Here is a 19,749-nt window from a genome sequence, read left to right on the forward strand (position 1 = left end):
GAATGCTAACGAGGAGCAGGATATGCTAATTAATGAGCTACGTAGGCTAATTATATGCCTAATAAGGCGTAGGCTAATGAGCAGTGTATGCTAATGAGGGGCGGGGATTGGTAATGGGGGCTGGAGCTGAAGAGTATATGCTAATTAGGAGCAGGGCATGCTAATTAAGGCTAATTAGAGGTGGGGCGTATGAACGGGGCGGGGCTAATGAGGGCGGCAGAGAAGAACGCCTGGAGTTATGCAAATGACACATGGGATATGCTAATTAGGGAGAAGGAACGAGTGGGATTAGGCTAACGAGGCACATATGCTAATAAGGGGCGCGCATGCTAATGAGGGGGCTGGGCTGACCCACTAATTAACGTCACTCATCACAGGGGGCGGGGCACGCTGGTTATGCTAATTAGCTTATGCTAATATAAAGCTCTAATTAGGTCACACAAGGTTACGCTTAGGACAACGGTATGCAAATGAGGCGTGACCCCAGTGACCCCAGTGCCCCCCCAGTGACCCCAGGTGACCTCGGTGACCCCCCAGTGCCCCTCCCAGTGCTCCCAGTACCCCCCAGTATGGCCCCCCCCCCGGGTCCACCGGGGCCACTTGGGGGGCACTGAGGCATGAAGGGGGCGGGGCTTGGGAAGGGCGTGGCCTAAAGGGGGCGGGGCCTAAGGGGGCGTGGCCTAAGGGGGCGGGGCCTAAAGGGGGCGGGGCCTAAGGGGGCATAGGGAGGGGGCGGGGCTTAGGGAGGGGGCGGGGCTTGAGGGTATATAAGGGAGCCTATGGAGGGGGCGTGGCTTAGGGGAGGGGGCGTGGCTTAGGGGGTGGGCGGGGCTTAGGGGAGGGGGCGTGGCTTGGGGGTATAAAAGGGGGCGGGGCTTAAGGAGGGGGCGGGGCCATGGCCGCCACCAACTGGGACCTGGGGGTCATCGGGGGCTACTTCGGCCTCATCCTGCTCGTGGGACTCTGGGTAATTACCCCCCCCCCCTTAATTACCCCCCCTAATTACCCCCCCCGACCCCTAATTGCCCCCCCCACCGCCTAATTACCCCCCCGGCCCCTAATTACCCCCCCCGGCCCCTAATTACCCCCCCTGCCCCTAATTACCCCCCCGACCCGTAATTGCCCCCCCGACCCCTAATTACCCCCCCTGCCCCCTAATTACCCCACCCCGCCCCCTAATTACCCCCGCCGACCCCTAATTACCCTCCCCACCTCCTAATTGCCCCCCCGCCCCTAATTACCCCCCCTGCCCCCTAATTACCCCCCTGCCCCTAATTACCCCCCCGGGACCCCTAATTACCTCCAGACCCCTTAATTTACCCCCCTGCCTCCTAATTACCCTCCCACCGCCTAATTACCCCCCCCGCCCCCTAATTACCCCCCCGGCCCCTAATTACACCCCTGCCCCCTAATTACCTCCCCCTGCCCCCTAATTACCCCCCCGAGCCCTAATTGCCCCCCTGCCCCCTAATTACCCCCCCTTCCCCCTAATTACCCCCCTGCCCCTAATTACCCCCCCGGGACCCCTAATTACCCTCCCTGCCCCCTAATTGCCCCCCCCGGCCCCTAATTGCCCCCCGACCCCTAATTGCCCCCCTGCCCCCTAATTACCCCCCCTGCCCCCTAATTGCCCCCTCTGCCCCTAATTACCCCCCCTGCCTCCTAATTACCCCCCCGCCCCCTAATTGCCCCCCCGACCCCCTTGAGTTACCTACAACCTCCCCCCCCATTTTCTCCCCCTCCCAGTTCCTCCCAGTTGCTCCCAGTTCCTCCCAGTTCCTCCCAGTTCCCCCCCCCCCAACTGCCCCCCCTGCCCCCTAATTACCCCCCCACCCCCTAATTGCCCCCTCTGCCCCCTAATTACCCCCCCCCACCCCCTAACTGGTCCCCCAGCCCCCTTTTCTCCCCCTCCCAGTCCCTCCCAGTCCCTCCCAGTTGCTCCCAGTTCCCCCCCCCCGGGGTTGTTTTTCTGACCCCGCTGCCCCCTAGCGGGGGGGGAGGGGTTAATCATTACCCACAATGCCCCGGGGCTGGTAATTGGGGGCCTAATTAGCACGGGTCAACTGGGAGGGGGGTTAATGAGTGACTGGGAGCACTGGGAGCACTGGTGGCCTCATACTGGGAGCACTGGGAGCCCTGGTGGCCCATACTGGGAGCCCTGGTGGCCCAATAATGGGAGCCCTGGTAGCCCGTACTGGGAGCACTGGTTGGCCCCATACTGGGAGAACTGGTGGCTCCATACTGGGAGCCCTGGTGGCCCATACTGGGAGCCCTGGTGGCCTTATACTGGGAGCACTGGTGGCCCCATACTGGAAGCCCTGGTGGCCCATACTGGGAGCACTGGTTGCCCTTATACTGGGAGCCCTGGTGGCCTCATACTGGGAGAACTGGGGACCCCTGTACTGGGAGCACTGGGAGCCCTGGTGGCCCTTATACTGGGAGCCCTGGTGGCTCCATACTGGGAGAACTGGTTGCCCCATACTGGGAGCCCTGGTGGCCTCATACTGGGAGCCCTGGTGGCCCATATTGGGAGCCCTGGTGGCCTTATACTGGGAGAACTGGTGGCCCATACTGGGAGGCCTGGTGGCTCCATACTGGGAGCACTGGTGACCCATACTGGGAGCACTGGTTGGCCCCATACTGGGAGCCCTGGTGGCCCATACTGGGAGCCCTGGTGGCCTCATACTGGGAGCACTGGTTGGCCCCATACTGGGAGAACTGGTGGCCCCATACTGGGAGCACTGGGAGCCCTGGTGGCCTCATACTGGGAGAACTGGAGACTCCTATAATGGGAGCACGGGGAGCCCTGGTGGCCCCATACTGGGAGCACTCATGTCTCCATACTGGGAGCCCTGGTGGCCCCATACTGGGAGCCCTGTTGGCCCATACTGGGAGCACTGGTTGCCTTATACTGGGAGCCCTGGTGGCCCATACTGGGAGAACTGGTGGCCCATACTGGGAGCCCTGGTGACTTCTGTACTGGGAGCACTGGGAGCCCTGGTTGCCCTTATACTGGGAGCCCTGGTGGCCCATACTGGGAGCCCTGGCGGCCCCATACTGGGAGAACTGGTGGCCCCATACTGGGAGCCCTGGTTGCCCTTATATTGGGAGCCCTGGTGGCCTCATACTGGGAGAACTGGGGACTCCTGTACTGGGAGCACTGGGAGCCCTGGTGGCCCTTATACTGGGAGCCCTGGTGGCCCATACTGGGAGCCCTGGTGTCCCCATACTGGGAGCCCTGGTTGCCCCATACTGGGAGCCCTGGTGGCCCCATACTGGGAGCCCTGGTGGCCCATACTGGGAGCACTGGTTTCCCCCCAGTCCCTGCGCCGGGGGAACCGCAGCACCATCAGCGGGTACTTCCTGGCCGGGAGGAGCATGGCCTGGGGCCCAGTGGGTGATACTGGGGGGACTGGGAGGGACTGGGAGGGACTGGGAGGGAGTGGGAGGGACATGGGGGGATACTGGGAGGGGACTGGGAGGGGACTGGGAGGGGACTGGGAGGGGACTGGGAGGGGACTGGGAGGGGACTGGGGGGGACTGGGAGGGGACTGGGGGGGGACTGGGAGGGACTGGGGGGCACTGGGAGGGGAGTGGTGGGGACTGGGGGGGACTTATGGGTCCCTATGGGTCCCTATAGGTCCCTATGGGGCAGGTGGGTCCCTATAGGCCCCTATGGGTCCCCTATGGGTCGCTATGGGGCAGGTGGGTCCCTATGTGTCCCCTATGGCCCCTATGGGTCCCTATGGGGCAGGTGTGTCCCTATGGGTCCCTATAGGTCCCCTATGGCTCCTATGGGTCCCTATAAGTCCCTATGGGTCTCTATGGGGCAGGTGGGTCCCTATAAGTCCCTATGGGTCTCTATGGGGCAGGCGGGTCCCTATGGGGCAGGTGGGTCCCTATAGCCTCTATGGGTCCCTATGGGTCCCCTATGGGTCGGTGTGGGGCATGTGGGTCCCTATAGGTCCCTATGGGTCGCTATGGGGCAGGTGGGTCCCTATAGGTCCCTATGGGTCCCCTATGGTCGCTATGGGTCCCTATGGGGCAGGTGGGTCCCTATGGGTCCCCTATGGTCCCCTATAGGCCCCTATGGGGCAGGTGGGTCCCTATAGGTCCCTGTGGGTCTCTATGGGGCAGGTGGGTCCCTATGGGTCCCTATAGCTCCTATGGGTCGCTATGGGGCAGGTGGGTCCCTATAGGTCCCTATGGGTCCCCTATGGCCCCTATGGGTCCCTATAAGTCCCTATGGGTCCCTGTGGGGCAGGTGGATCCGTATGGGGCAGGTGGGTCCCTATAGGCCCCTATAGGTCCCTATGGGTCCCTATGGGGCAGGTGGGTCCCTGTGGGGCAGGCGGGTCCCTATGAGTCCCTATGGGGCAGGTGGGTCCCTATAGGTCCCTATGGGTCCCCTATGGCCCCTATGGGTCCCTATAAGTCCCTATGGGTCCCTGTGGGGCAGGTGGATCCGTATGGGGCAGGTGGGTCCCTATAGGCCCCTATAGGTCCCTATGGGTCCCTATGGGGCAGGTGGGTCCCTGTGGGGCAGGCGGGTCCCTATGAGTCCCTATGGGGCAGGTGGGTCCCTATAGGTCCCTATGGGTCGCTATGGGGCAGCTGGGTCCCTATAGGCCCCTATGGCCCCTATGGGTCCCTATAAGTCCCTATGGGTCGCTATGGGGCAGGTGGGTCCCTATGGGTCCCTATAGGTCCCTATGGGGCAGGTGGGTCCCTATAGGTCCCTATGGGTCCCTATTGGTCGCTATGGGGCAGGTGGGTCCCTATGGGTCCCTATGGGTCCCTATAGCTCCTATGGGTCGCTATGGGGCAGGTGGGTCCCTATGGGTCCCTATAGGCCCCTATAGGTCCCCTCTGGGGCAGGTGGGGGCGTCGCTCTTCGCCAGCAACATCGGCTCGGGGCACTTCGTGGGGCTGGCGGGGACGGGGGCGGCCGGGGGCATCGCCGTGGGGGGCTTCGAGTGGAGCGTGAGTCCCCTGGCGCCCCCTATCGCCCTCTATCGCCCCCTATCGCGCCCTATAGACCCCCCCAGACCCCTATAGACCCCCCCAGACCCCTATAGAACCCTACAGAGCCCCCTATCGCCCCCTATCGCCCCCCTATCGCCCCCTGTCGGGCCCCTATCGCCCCCTATCGCCCCCTATCGCCCCCCTATCGCCCCCTATCGCCCCCTATCGCGCCCTATAGACCCCCCCAGACCCCTATAGAACCCTACAGAGCCCCCTATCGCCCCCTATCGCCCTCTATCGCCCCCTATCGCCCCCTATCGCCCTCTATCGCCCCCTATCGCCCCCTATCGCCCCCTATCGCCCCCCTATCGCCCCCCTATCGCCCCCCTATCGCACCCTATAGACCCCCACAGACCCCTATAGAACCCTACAGAGCCCCCTATCGCCCCCTATCACCCCCCTATCGCCCCCTATCGCCCCCTATCGGGCCCCTATCGCCCCCTATCGCCCCCCTATCGCCCCCTATCGCGCCCTATAGACCCCCACAGACCCCTATAGACCCCCCCAGACCCCTATAGAACCCTACAGAGCCCCCTATCGCCCCCCTATCGCCCCCTATCGCCCTCTATCGCCCCCTATCGCCCCCTATCGCGCCCCTATCGCTCCCTATCGCCCCCTATCGCCCCCTATCGCCCCCCTATCGCCCCCTATCGCGCCCCTATCGCCCCCTATCGCCCTCTATCGGCCCCCTATCGCCCCCCTATCGCCCCCCTATCGCCCCCTATCGCCCTCTATCGCCCCCTATCGCCCCCTATCGCAGGGGATGTTCATCGTCCTGCTCCTGGGCTGGGTCTTCGTCCCCATTTACCTGCGGGCTGGGGTGAGTCGGGGGGCGTGGCCTGTGGGAGGGGGCGTGTCCTAGGGGAGGGGGAGTGGCCTGTGGGGGCGTGGCCTGTGGGGAGGGGGCGGGGCCTCGGGAGGGGGCGGGGCCTCTGCGGTCCCTTTGAGGGGGGTGGGGAGTCCCCCGGGTGCCTGGATCCCATGGGGGGGGGGCCCTATGGGGAGGGGGCGGGGCCTGAGGGGAGGGGGCGTGGCCTAGGGGGAGGGGGCGGGGCCTCGGGGAGGGGGCGGGGCCTCAGGGGTCCCTTTGAGGGGGGTGGGGTGGGGAGGGGGTCCCTTGGGTGCCTGGATCCCATGGGAGGGGGGGGGCTATTGGGGCGGGGGGTGGGTGCCCCGCACCCATGGGTGCCCCCCCCCACCCATGGGTGTCCCCCCCACCCCTGGGTGCCCCCCCCCCACCCCTGGGTGCCCCCCCAGGTGCCCACCATGCCGCAGTACCTGGCCCTGCGCTTCGGGGGGCGCCGCATCCGCCTCTACCTGGCGCTGCTCTCGCTGGGCCTCTACGTGGCCACCAAGATCTCGGTGGGGGCTAGTGGGGGCGATAGGGGGGGCGATAGGGGGGCGATAGAGGGCGATAGGGGGGCGATAGGGGGCGATAGGGGGGCGATAGGGGGGCGATAGGGGGCGATAGGGGGCGATAGAGGGCGATATGGGGCGATAGGGGGGCGATAGGGGCGCGATATGGGGCGATAGGGGGCGATAGGGGGGCGATAGGGGGCTATGGGGGGGCAATAGGGTGGCGATAGGGGCGATAGAGGGCGATATGGGGGCGATAGGGGGCGATAGGGGGGCGATAGGGGGCGATAGGGGGCGATAGGGGGCGATAGGGGGCGATATGGGGCGATAGGGGGCGATAGAGGGCGATAGGGGGGCGATAGGGGGCGATAGGGGGGCGATAGGGGGCGATAGGGGGCGATATGGGGGCGATAGAGGGCGATAGGGGGCGATATGGGGGCGATAGGGGGCGATAGGGGGCGATAGAGGGCGATAGGGGGCTATAGGGTCCCCTATAGGGTCCGGGGGGTCCCCTATAGGCTCCGCCCCCCCGTCCCCATAGGTCGACATGTACTCGGGCGCCATCTTCATCCAGGAGGCGCTGGGCTGGGACCTGTACGCGGCCGTGGGGGCGCTGCTGGGCGTCACCGCCCTCTACACCGTCACCGGTGGGGGCGGGGCCTCGTGGGGGCGTGGTCAGAGGGGGCGGGGCCAAGGGGGGCGGGGTTAGAGGGGGCGGGGCCAAAGGGGGCGGCGTCAAAGGGGGCGGGGTTAAAGGGGGAGGGGTTAAAGGGGGCTCTGGGGGGTGGGAATGGTGATGGGGTGGGCGTGGCCACAGGGGAGGGGGCGTGGCCTGGGTGGGAGGGGCCAAAGGGGGTGTGGCCAAAGGGGTGGGGTCAAAGGGGGCGGGGCCTGATGGGGGCGGGGCTTGGGAGAGCCCAAGGGACGTGGGTTGGGGGTGTGGCTTAGGCGAGGGGGCGTGGCCTTGGCGGGTGGGCGTGGCCAAGGGGGCGTGGTCAGCCTATTAGAGGGGGTGGGGCAAGGGGTGGGGGCGGGGCCTGAGGGGGCGTGGTTAAAGGGGGCGTGGCCAGAGGGGGCGTGGCTAAAGGGGGGGCTGCTGGCACTAAGGGGAGCTGCGGGGGGCGGGGTTAAAGGGAGGGGGCGGGGCTTAAGGGGGGCGGGACTTGGAGGGAGGGGGCGGAGCTTAAAGGGAGGGGGCGTGGCTTGAAGGGGGCGTGGTTAGAGGGGGCGTGGTTAAAGGGGGCGTGGCCAGAGGGGGCGTGGCCAAAGGGGGGACCCGCACTGCTGGGAGCTGGGGGGGCTGCGGGGGGGCGGGGTTAAAGGGAGGGGGCGGGGCTTAAAGGGGCGGGGCTTGGAGGGGAGGGGGCGTGGCTTAAGGGGAGGGGGCGTGGCCTAAAGGGGGCGTGTCCGCAGGGGGGCTGGCGGCGCTGATGTACGCGGACCTGGTGCAGACGCTGATCATCGTGGTGGGGGCGTCGGTGCTGGCGGGTTATGGTGGGACTGGGAGCACTGGGAGGGACTGGGAGGGACTGGGAGGGGAGTGGGGGGGCTGGGAGGGGATTGGGGGGGAGTGGGAGGGAGTGGGAGGGACTGGGAGGGGCTGGGGGGGGAGTGGGGGGGACTGGGAGGGGATTGGGAGGGGCTGGGGGGGAGTGGGGGGGACTGGGAGGGGACTGGGGGGGACTGGGAGGGACTGGGAGGGCACTGGGAGTGACTGGGAGGGGACTGGGAGGGCACTGGGAGGGACTGGGAGGGGCTGGGTGGGCACTGGGAGGGACTGGGAGGGGATTGGGGGGCACTGGGGGGGACTGGGAGGGGATTGGGGGGGACTGGGAGGGACTGGGAGGGGATTGGGAGGGGACTGAGAGGAACTGGGAGGGGATTGGAGGGGCACTGGGAGGGACTGGGAGGGACTGGGAGGGGATTGGGGGGGGATTGGGGGGGGATTGGGGGGGACTGGGGGGGACTGGGAGGCAGCAATGTAATGTATGTACAGAGCCATACTGGTCTGTACTGGTTGATACTGGTCCATACTGGTGCTGGGCCTTGTGGGGAATTGCTGGGGGAGGCACTGGGCCATACTGGGAGCACTGGGAGGAGGCAGCAGGAACCCTGGGAAGGCCCATTGTGCCTCCTCCGAGCCCCATACTGGTATTTACTGGTCTGTACTGATCTGTACTGGTCCATACTGGTCTATACTGGTCCACACTGGTTCTGGACCTCATGGGGAAGTGCTGGGGAAGGCACTGGACCATACTGGGAGCACTGGGAGGAGGCAGCAGGAGCCCTGGGAAGGCCCATTGTGCCTCCCCCAAGCCCCATACTGGTCCATACTGGTCTTTACTGGTCTATACTGGTCCGTACTGGTCTATACTGGTCTACAGTTGTGCTGGGCCTTGTGGGGAATTGCTGGGGGAGGCACTGGGCCATACTGGGAGCACTGGGAGGAGGCAGCAGGAGCCCTGGGCAGGCCCATTGTGCCTCCCCCAAGCCCCATACTGGTCCTTACTGGTCTATACTGGTCCATACTGGTCCATACTGGTCTATACTGGTTCATACTGGTGCTGGGCCTTGTGGGGGAGAGCTGGGGGAGGCACTGGGCCATACTGGGAGCACTGGGAGGAGGCAGCAGGAGCCCTGGGAAGTCACATTGTGCCTCCCCCAATCCCCATACTGGTCCATACTGGTCCTTACTGGTCTATACTGGTCCATACTGGTCTATAGTGGTCCATACTGGTTCTGAACCTTGCGGGGAAGTGCTGGGGGAGGCACTGGGCCATACTGGGAGCACTGGGAGGAGGCAGTAGGAGCCCTGGGCAGGCCCGTTGTGCCTCCCCCAAGCTCCATACTGGTCCATACTGATTCATACTGGTCCATACTGGTCTATACTGGTCCATACTGGTCCATACTGGTTCTGAACCTTGTGGGAAAGAACTGGGGGAGGCACTGGACCATACTGGGAGCACTGGGAGGAGGCAGCAGGAGCCCTGGGCAGGCCCATTGTGCCTCCCCCGAGCCCCATACTGGTCCAGACTGATTCATACTGGTTCTTACTGGTCTATACTGGTCCATACTGGTCTATACTGGTCCACACTGGTGCTGGGCCTTGTGTGGGAGCACTGGGGGAGGCACTGGGCCATACTGGGAGCACTGGGAGGAGGCAGCAGGAGCCCTGGGAAGGCCCATTGTGCCTCCCCCAAGCCCCATACTGGTCCAGACTGATTCATACTGGTCCTTACTGGTCTATACTGGTCCATACTGGTCTATACTGGTCCATACTGGTTCTGGACCTTGCGGGGAAGTGCTGGGGGAGGCACTGGGCCATACTGGGAACACTGGGAGGAGGCAGTAGGAGCTCTTGGAAAGCCCATTGTGCCTCCCCCAAGCCCCATACTGGTCCATACTGGTCCTTACTGGTCTATACTGGTCACTCCGCAGCGCTGGGTGCCGTGGGGGGGTACGAGGGGCTGGTGGAGCGCTACCCCCTGGCGCTGCCCCCCAACGCGACGGGCCCCTGCGGGCGCCCCCGCCCCGACGCCTTCCACCTCCTGCGCCATCCCAGTACCGGGGACCTGCCCTGGCCCGGCCTCTTACTGGGATTGGGCATCATCTCCGCTTGGTACTGGTGTACGGACCAGGTGGGACTGGGAGGGCACTGGGTGACACTGGGTGGTGACTGGGAGGCACTGGGAGGGGATTGGGAGGCACTGGGAGGAGATTGGGGGGCACTGGGAGGGACTGGGAGGGGACTGGGGGGCACTGGGAGGGACTGGGAGGGGATTGGGGGGCACTGGGGGGCACTGGGAGGCACTGGGAGGGGATTGGGGGGCAATGGGAGGGACTGGGGGGGATTGGGAGGCAATGGGAGGGACTGGGAGACATTGGACAGGGACTGGGAGGCACTGGGAGGAGATTGGATGGCACTGGGAGGGACTGGGAAGGGACTGGGAGGGGATTGGGAGGCACTGGAAGGGGATTGGGAGGCACTGGGCGGGGACTGGGAGGCACTGGGAGGGGATTGGATGGCACTGGGAGGGGATTGGGAGACACTGGGGGGAACTGGGGGGCACTGGGAGGGGATTGGGAGACACTGGGGGGAACTGGGGGGCACTGGGAGGGGATTGGGAGACACTGGGGTGGACTGGGAAGTACTGGGATTGGACTGGGAGGCACTGGAAGGGGACTGGGAGGGTACGGGGAGGCACTGGGAGGGGATTGGGGGACAATAGGAGGGCCTGGGAGACACTGGGGTGGACTGGGAAGTACTGGGATTGGACTGGGAGGCACTGGGAGGGTACTGGGAGGCACTGGGATGGTACTGGGAGGGTACTGGGAGGTACTGGGAGGGCACTGGGCGGCACTGGGAGGCCCACGGCGCCGCCCCCAGGTGATCGTGCAGCGCTGCCTGGCCGGCCGCTCCCTCACCCACGTCCGCGCCGGCTGCGTCGTCTGCGGCTACCTCAAGGTCCTGCCCATGTTCCTCATGGTGCTGCCCGGCATGGCCGCCCGCGTCCTCTTCCCGGGTCAGCCCCGCCCCCCACCCAAGATGGCCGCCAAGATGGCCGCCATGCCTCCTTCCCCATAGACACTCATCTTGACCCATATCTGCCACCCTATGGTCACCCTGACCTTCCTTAGCCAATCCAAGATGGCCGCCAGGTCTTCAAGATGGCCGCCAAGATGGCCGCCATGCCGCCAAGATGGCCGCCAAGATGGCCGCCATGCCTCCTGCCCCATAGACACTCATCTTGACCCATATCTGCCACCCCATGGCCACCCTGGTGTCCCCAAACCTTCTCTAGACAATCCAAGATGGCCGCCAAGATGGCCGCCAAGATGGCCGCCAAGATGGCCGCCAGGCCTCCTGCCCCATAGACACTCATCTTGACCCATATCTGCCACCCTATGGCCCCCCTGACCTTCCTTAGCCAATCCAAGATGGCCGCCAGGTCTTCAAGATGGCCGCCAAGATGGCCGCCAAGATGGCCGCCAGGCCTCCTGCCCCATAGAGACTCATCTTGACCCATAACTGCCACCCCATGGCCCCCCTGACCTTCCTTAGCCAATCCAAGATGGCCGCCAGGTCTTCAAGATGGCCGCCAAGATGGCCGCCAAGATGGCCGCCAGGCCTCCTGCCCCATAGAGACTCATCTTGACCCATATCTGCCACCCCATGGCCACCCTGACCTTCCTTAGCCAATCCAAGATGGCCGCCAGGTCTTCAAGATGGCCGCCAAGATGGCCGCCAAGATGGTCGCCAAGATGGCCGCCATGTCTCCTTCCCCATAGAGACTCATTTTGACCCATATCTGCCACCCCATGGTCACTCTGACCTTCCTTAGCCAATCCAAGATGGCCGCCAGGTCTTCAAGATGGCCGCCAAGATGGCCGCCATATCTTCAATATGGCCGCCAAGATGGCCGCCAAGATGGCCGCCCAACATGGCCGCCATGTCTTCAAGATGGCCGTCCAACATGGCCGCCTAACGCCCCCTAGAGCCCATAATCCCCCATAATCCCGCCATAATCCCCCATAATCCCGCCATATCTCCCCGTAATCCCGCATAATCCCGCCATAATCCCCCATAACTACCCCAATATCCCATAATTCCCCCAAATTCCCGCCATATTCCCCCTTTTCCCGCCATAATCCCCCATAGCAACCCCCTATATCCCATAATCCCGCCATATTCCCGCCATATTCCCCCTAATCCCGCCATAATCCCCCATAACGACCCCCTATATCCCATATTCCCGCCATAATCCCGCCATATTCCCGCCATAATCCCCCCTAATCCCGCCATAATCCCCCATAACGACCCTCTATATCCCATATTCCCGCCATAATCCCACCATATTCCCGCCATATTACCCTTAATCCCGCCATAATCCCCCCTAATCCCGCCATAATCCCCATAGCGACACCCTATATCCCATAATCCCGCCATATTCCCGCCACATTCTCCCATAATCCCGCCATATTCCCGCCATAATCCCCCATAACAGCCCCTATATCCCATATTCCCGCCATAATCCCGCCATATTCCCGCTTAATCCCGCCATAATCCTCCCTAATCCCGCCATAATCCCCCATAACAACCCCCTATATCCCATAATCCCGCCATATTCCCGCCACATTCTCCCATAATCCCGCCATATTCCCGCCATAATCCCCCATAACAGCCCCTATATCCCATATTCCCGCCATAATACCGCCATATTCCCGCTTAATCCCGCCATAATCCTCCCTAATCCCGCCATAATCCCCCATAACAACCCCCTATATCCCATAATCCCGCTATATTCCCGCCATATTCCCCCTAATCCCGCCATAATACCGCCATAATCCCCCATAACGACCCCCTATATCCCATATTCCCGCCATAGTCCCGCCATATTCCCGCCATAATCCCCCCTAATCCCGCCATAATCCCCATACCGACACCCTATATCCCATAATCCCGCCATAATCCCACCATATTCCCGCCATATTCCCCCTTAATCCCGCCATATTCCCCCCTAATCCCGCCATAATCTCCCTTAACTCCCCCCCATATCCCATAATCCCGCCATAATCCCGCCCTAACGCCCCCCCATATCCCATAATCCCCCCTAATCCCGCAGAGGTGGTGGGCTGCGCGGACCCCCAGGGCTGCCAGCGCGCCTGCGGGACCCCCGTGGGATGCTCCAACGTCGCCTACCCCCGCCTGGTGCTCACCCTCCTGCCCCCCGGTACGCTATTAGGGCGTTATTAGGGCATTATTAGGGCGTTATTAGGGATATTAGGGTGTTATTAGGGTGTTATTAGGGCTATTAAGGCATTATTAGGGGCTATTAGGGCTTTATAACCGGATTATTAGGGCTATTAGGGCATTATTAGGGCGTTATTAGGGAATTTAAGGCGTTATTAGGAATATTAAGGCGTTATTAGGGCTATTAGGGCGTTATTAGGGCATTATTAGGGATATTAAGGCATTATTAGGGCTATTAGGGCGCTATTAGGGTGTTATTAGGGCTACTAAGGCATTATTATTAGGGGCTGTTAGGGCTTTATTACAGGATTATTAGGGCTATTAGGGCATTATTAGGGCGTTATTAGGGATATTAGGGCGTTATTAGGGCGTTATTAGGAATATTAAGGCGTTATTAGGGCTATTAGGGCGTTATTAGGGCATTATTAGGGCTATTAAGGCACTATTAGGGTTATTAGGGTGTTATTAGGGCATTATTAGGGGCTATTAAGGCGCTATTAGGGCGTTATTAGGGCTATTAAGGCATTATTAGGGGCTATTAGGGCGTTATAAGTGCTATTAAGGCGTTATTAGGGCGTTATTGGGGCTATTAAGGCATTATTAGGACCATGAGGGCGTTATGAGGGAATTAATCAGGGCTATTAGGGCGTTATTAGGGCAATATTGTGGCTATTAAGGCATTATTAGGGGCTATTAGTGCATTATTTGGGCTATTAAAGTATTAGGGCATTAATAGGGCATTATTAGGGTCATTAGGGCCTTATTAGGACGTTATTAGGCGCTATTAGGGAGTTATTAGAGCTATTAGGGTTACTAGAAGGTTATTAGCGGCTATTAGGGCTATTAGAACGTTATTAGCGGCTATTAGAAGGCTATTAGGAGGTTATTAGGGGGTTATTAGCGGCTATTAGAATGTTATTAGGGGCTATTAGAAGGCTATTAGGAGGTTATTAGCGGCTATTAGAGCTATTAGGAGGCTATTATGGGGCTATTAGGGGGTTATTAGGGGTTATTAGCGGCTATTAGGGCTATTAGGGGGCTATTAGGAGCTACTAGAAGGCTATTAGGGGGTTATTAGCGGCTATTAGGAGGCTATTAGGGGCTATTAGGGGGTTATTAGCGGCTATTAGGGCTATTAGGAGCTATTAGAAGGCTATTAGGGGCTTATTAGCGGCTACTAGGGGGCTATTAGGGGCTATTAGGGGGTTATTAGCGGCCATTAGGGCTATTAGGGGGCTATTAGGAGCTATTAGAAGGCTATTAGGATGTTATTAGCGGCTATTAGGGCTATTAGAAGGCTATCAGAAGGTTATTAGCGGCTATTAGGGCTATTAGGGGGCTATTAGGAGCTATTAGAAGGCTATTAGGATGTTATTAGAGGCTATTAGAAGGCTATTAGAAGGTTATTAGCGGCTATTAGGGCTATTAGGGGGCTATTAGGGGGCTATTAGGGGGTTCCCCGTTCCGACCCCTCCCTCCGTGCCCCCCCCCAGGCCTGCGCGGGCTGATGCTGGCCGTGGTCCTGGCCGCCCTCATGTCCTCCCTGGCCTCCATCTTCGCCAGCTCCGGGGCCCTCTTCACCCTCGACATCTACCAGCGCCTGCGGCCTCGAGCCGGGCCCCGGCACCTCCTGATCGCTGGAAGGTGGGTGGGGGGGGACACCCAAGGGTGGGGGGGCACCCAAGGGGTCAAGGTTGGGTGCCAAGAGTCTGGGGGGACCCAGGTGGCCATGAGGTTCTCAACCAGGTCAATGGGGACCCAACATCTTGGTGGGCACCCAATGGGTCAAGGTTGGGACCCAGGTGGCCATGAAGTTCTCAACCAAGTCAATGGGCATCAAGGGGTCTTGGGGGGCACCCAAGGGATCTTGGTGGGCACCCAATGGGTCAAGGTTGGGACCCAGGTGGCCATGAAGTTCTCAACCAGGTCAATGGGCATCAAGGGGTCTTGGGGGGCACCCAAGGGGTCAAGGTTGGTTGCCAGGAGTCCGGGGTGACCCAGGTGTCCATGAGGTTCTCAATGAGGTCAATGGGCATCAAGGGGTCTTGGGGGGCACCCAGTGGGTCAAGGTTGGGACCCAGGTGGCCATGAAGTTCTCAACCAAGTCAATGGGCATCAAGGGGTCTTGGGGCACCCAAGGGTGGCTCCCAGGAGCCCTGGGTGACCCAAACATGGTGGCCACAGGCTGTGGATCGTGGCCATGGTGGGCCTGAGCTTGGCCTGGCTGCCCGTGGTGGAAGCGGCCCGTGGTGGGCAACTCTTCGACTACATCCAGGCCATCGCCAGCTACCTGGCGCCCCCGGTGGCCGCCGTCTTCTTCCTCGCCGTCTTCGTCCCCCGCGTCAACGAACCCGTGAGTGACCCCCATGGGTGGGGTGGGGACATCCTTGGGTGTCTGGGTGACCACCCCCTCCTCTTCCTCCCCAGGGGGCTTTTTGGGGCCTCCTGGGAGGTCTTGGCTTGGGGTTGGCCCGGTTGATCCCCGAAGTGGCCTTGGGGACGGGGACGTGTGGGTCACCCGGGCGTTGTCCCTCCTTCGTTTGTGGCCTTCACTATCTCCACTTCGCCGCCCTCCTCTTCCTCGTCACCGGCCTCATCGTCATCGTCGTGTCCCTCTGTCACCCCCCCATTGACCGGCAACACGTGAGTCAACGCTGGGGGGGGACACCGAGGTGGCAACAGGGGGTCCCAAGTGACCATGAGGGCACCCAGGTGACCAGGAGTGGACCCAGGTGGCCAGGAGGGACCCAGGTGACCAGGAGGTGACCAGGAGGGGACCCAAGTGACCAGGAGGGGACCCAGGTGGCCAGGAGGGACCCAGGTGACCAGGAGGTGACCAGGAGAGGACCCAGGTGACCAGGAGTGGACCCAGGTGACCAGGAGGTGACCAGGAGGGGACCCAGGTGGCCAGGAGGGACCCAGGTGACCAGGGTGGACCCAGGTGACCAGTGGGGACCCTGGTGACCAGTAGGGACCCAGGTGACCAGGAGGTGACCAGGGTGGGGACCCAGGTGACCAGGAGGTGACCAGGAGGGGACCCAAGTGACCAGGGTGGACCCAGGTGACCAGGAGGTGACCAGGAGGGGACCCAGGTGACCAGGAGTGGACCCAGGTGGCCAGGAGGGACCCAGGTGACCAGGGTGGACCCAGGTGACCAGTAGGGACCCAGGTGACCAGGAGGTGACCAGGGTGGGGACCCAGGTGACCAGGAGGTGACCAGGAGGGGACCCAAGTGACCAGGGTGGACCCAGGTGACCAGGAGGTGACCAGGAGGGGACCCAGGTGACCAGGAGTGGACCCAGGTGGCCAGGAGGGACCCAGGTGACCAGGGTGGACCCAGGTGACCAGTGGGGACCCTGGTGACCAGTAGGGACCCAGGTGACCAGGAGGTGACCAGGGTGGGGACCCAGGTGACCAGGAGGGGACCCAGGTGACCAGGAGGTGACCAGGAGGGGACCCAGGTGACCAGGAGGGACCCAGGTGACCAGGGTAGGGACCCAGGTGACCAGGAGGTGACCAGGAGGGGACCCAAGTGACCAGGAGGGGACCCAGGTGACCAGGAGGGACCCAGGTGACCAGGAGTGGACCCAGGTGGCCAGGAGGGACCCAGGTGACCAGGGTGGACCCAGGTGGCCAGGAGGGACCCAGGTGACCAGGGTGGACCCAGGTGACCAGGAGGGGACCCAAGTGACCAGGAAGGGACCCAGGTGACCAGGGTGGGGACCCAGGTGACCAGGAAGGACCCAGGTGACCAATGGGGACCCAGGTGACCAGGGGAGGTGACACCCACCCATCTGGTTGCCCCCCAGCTCCATCGCTTGGTCTTCAGCCTCCGCCATAGCCAAGAGCCACGCATTGACCTTGACCAACCCAAAGATGGGGTTGGGGACCTTCAACTTCAGGGTAAGGGACCACCCAATGACCAGGGAGGGGACCCTGGTGACGGGGAAGGGCACCCATGGGTCTAGGGAGGGCACCTATGGGTCTAGGGGGGCACCCAAGGGTCTTGGAGGGCACCCAAGGGTCTTGGAGGTTGACCCAAGGGTCTTGGGAGGGTCTGGAGCTCATCCCCCTCCTCCCTTGGTCTTCCCAGATGTGGAGGCGGAGCCTGTTGGCCAAGGGGTGGAGCCTGTTGGCCAAGGGGCGGGGCCATGCAGATCAGGGGGCGGAGCCATGCCCCCAGCCCCGCCCCCCGAAGACCCGGTGTGGAAGCGCGTGGTGGACGTCAACGCCTTGATCCTCATGGCCGGCGCCGTCTTCCTCTGGGGTTACTTCGCCTGAGACCCCCCAAATGCACTGAAACGGCCCCAAAACGAGCGCGGGACACCCCGAACGGACCCAAACCACCCCAAAATAAACCCAAAGTGGCCCAAAATGTGATGAAAATGCTCCGAAATGGGCCAAAACTGCCTCAAAACTCCCCAAAACGAGACTAAAATGCCCCAAAATGAGCCTGAAACTCCCCAAATGGTGCCAAAATGCCCCAAAATGTCCCAAAATGAGACTAAAATGCCCCAAAATGAACCTGAAACTCCCCAAATGATGCCAAAATACCCCAAAATAAGACAAAATTGGCCCAAAATGAGACTAAAATGCCCCCAAATGAGCCCAAAACGACCCTAAATGAGCCAAAATGTCCCAAAATGAGACTAAAATGCCCCAGAATGAGCCTGAAACTCCCGAAATGACACGAAAATACCCCAAAATAAGACAAAATTGGCCAAAATTAGAGTAAAATGACCAAAAATGAGCCAAAAATGAGTCCAAAACTCCCCCAAATGAGTCAAAATGTCCCAAAATGAGACTAAAATGCCCCAGAATGAGTTTAAAATGCCCCAAAATGAGCCCAAAATGACCCCAAAACTCCCCAAAATGCCCCAAAATGAGGCTAAAATGCCCCAGAATGAGACTAAAATGCCCCAAAATGAGCCAAAATGCCCCAAAAAGAGACTAAAATGCCCCAAAATGAGCCTGAAATGCCCCAAAATGAGCCCAAAACTCCCCAAAATGTCCCAAAATAAGATAAAATTGGCCAAAATTAGACTAAAATGCCCCAAAATGACCATTAAATGCCTCAAAACTCCCCCAAACGAGACTAAAATGCCCCAAAATGAGCCTGAAACTCCCCAAATTACACCAAAATGCCCCAAAATAAGACAAAATTGGCCAAAATTAGACTAAAATGCCCCAAAATGAACCCAAAATGATGCCACAATACCCCAAATGAGCCAAAATATCCCAAAATGAGACTAAAATGCCCCAAATGAGTCTGAAACTCCCCAAATTACAACAAAATGCCCCAAAATAAGACAAAATTGGCCCAAAATGAGATTAAAATGCCCCAAAATGAGCCAAAATGCCCCAAAATGAGTCTAAAATGCCCCAAAATTGGACTAAAATGCCCAAAAATGAGCCCAAAACAACCCCAAAACGAGCCGAAATGAGCCAAAATGTCCCAAAATGAGACTAAAATGCCCCAAAATGAGCCTGAAACTCCTGAAATGATGCCAAAATACCCCAAAATAAGACAAAATTGGCCAAAATTAGACTAAAATGACCAAAAATGAGCCCAAAATGACCCCAAAACTCCCCAAAATGAGCCAAAATGTCCCAAAATGAGACTAAAATGCCCCAAAATGAGTTTAAAATGCCCCAAAATGAGCCCAAAATGACCCGAAAACTCCCCAAAATGAGCCAAAATGCCACAAAATGAGGCTAAAATGCCCCAGAATGAGACTAAAATGCCCCAAAATGAACCAAAATGCCCCAAAATGAGACTAAAATGCCCCAAAATGAGCCTGAAACTCCCCAAATGATGCCAAAATGCCCCAAAATAAGACAAAATTGGCCAAAAGTAGACTAAAATGCCCCAAAATGAGCCAAAATGCCCCAAATTAGACCAAAATGTCCCAAAAATAGACTAAAATGCCCAAAAATGAGCCCAAAACCCCAAAACTCCCCAAAATGAGACTAAAATGCCCCAAAATGAGCCCAAAACTCCCCAAAATGAGCCAAAATGCCCCAAAATAAGACAAAATTGGACTAAAATGCCCCAAAATGAGCCCAAACCGACCCCAAAACTCCCCAAAATGAGCCAAAATGTCCCAAAATTAGACTAAAATGCCCCAAAATGAGTCTGAAACTCCCCAAATTACACCAAAATGCCCCAAAATAAGACAAAATTGCCCAAAAATTAACTAAAATCCCCAAACATGAGCCCAAAATGAGCGAAAATGAGCCAAAATGTCCCAAAATTAGACTAAAATGCCCAAAATGAGCCCAAAACGACCCCATGATGCCAAAATGCCCCAAAATACGACAAAATTGGCAAAAATTAGACTAAAATGCCCCAAAAATTCCCCAAAACGACCCCAAAATGAGCCAAAATGAGCCAAAAAGTCACAAAATGAGACTAAAATGCCTCAAAATGAACATTAAATGCCTCAAAACTCCCCAAAATGAGACTAAAATTCCCCAAAATGAGCCCAAAACTCCCCAAAATGAATCAAAAATCCCCCAAAATGAGCCTGAAACTCCCCAAATGACACCAAAATGCCCCAAAATAAGACAAAGTTGGCCAAAAGTAGACTAAAATGCCCCAAAATGAGCCCAAAACG

The 19,749-nt window shown here is 59.8% G+C and overlaps 2 protein-coding genes across 6 annotated transcripts; both read left to right on the forward strand.

The window, feature by feature from the left end:
• The first annotated feature begins 439 nt into the window (after positions 1–439).
• LOC137677274 (sodium/glucose cotransporter 2-like) lies at positions 440–17,661 on the forward strand. Of its 5 annotated transcripts, XM_068424563.1 has the most exons (15): positions 440–462; positions 3,322–3,393; positions 4,879–4,983; positions 5,786–5,845; positions 6,283–6,387; positions 6,923–7,028; positions 7,795–7,875; positions 9,820–10,019; positions 10,769–10,904; positions 13,005–13,112; positions 14,626–14,776; positions 15,317–15,485; positions 15,560–15,775; positions 16,942–17,035; positions 17,226–17,661. In XM_068424563.1, exons 2-15 carry the CDS (start codon positions 3,379–3,381, stop codon positions 17,411–17,413), a joined length of 1,734 nt encoding a protein of 577 aa, XP_068280664.1. In that variant the 5' UTR covers positions 440–462; positions 3,322–3,378; the 3' UTR covers positions 17,414–17,661. The 5 variants fall into 5 exon arrangements, with proteins under 5 accessions (XP_068280664.1, XP_068280660.1, XP_068280661.1 ...); XM_068424559.1 differs by lacking the exon at positions 4,879–4,983 and having other exon boundaries at positions 447–462; XM_068424560.1 differs by lacking the exon at positions 4,879–4,983 and having other exon boundaries at positions 447–462; positions 10,847–10,904.
• LOC137677275 (uncharacterized) lies at positions 8,377–9,299 on the forward strand. The gene is made up of 3 exons (XM_068424564.1): positions 8,377–8,757; positions 8,873–8,942; positions 9,223–9,299. Exons 1-3 carry the CDS (start codon positions 8,605–8,607, stop codon positions 9,297–9,299), a joined length of 300 nt encoding a protein of 99 aa, XP_068280665.1. The 5' UTR covers positions 8,377–8,604.
• Positions 17,662–19,749: the final 2,088 nt, after the last annotated feature.

The sequence above is a fragment of the Nyctibius grandis genome, unplaced genomic scaffold (genome assembly GCF_013368605.1).
Source record: "Nyctibius grandis isolate bNycGra1 unplaced genomic scaffold, bNycGra1.pri scaffold_116_arrow_ctg1, whole genome shotgun sequence".
NCBI classification, from domain to species: Eukaryota; Metazoa; Chordata; class Aves; order Nyctibiiformes; family Nyctibiidae; genus Nyctibius; species Nyctibius grandis.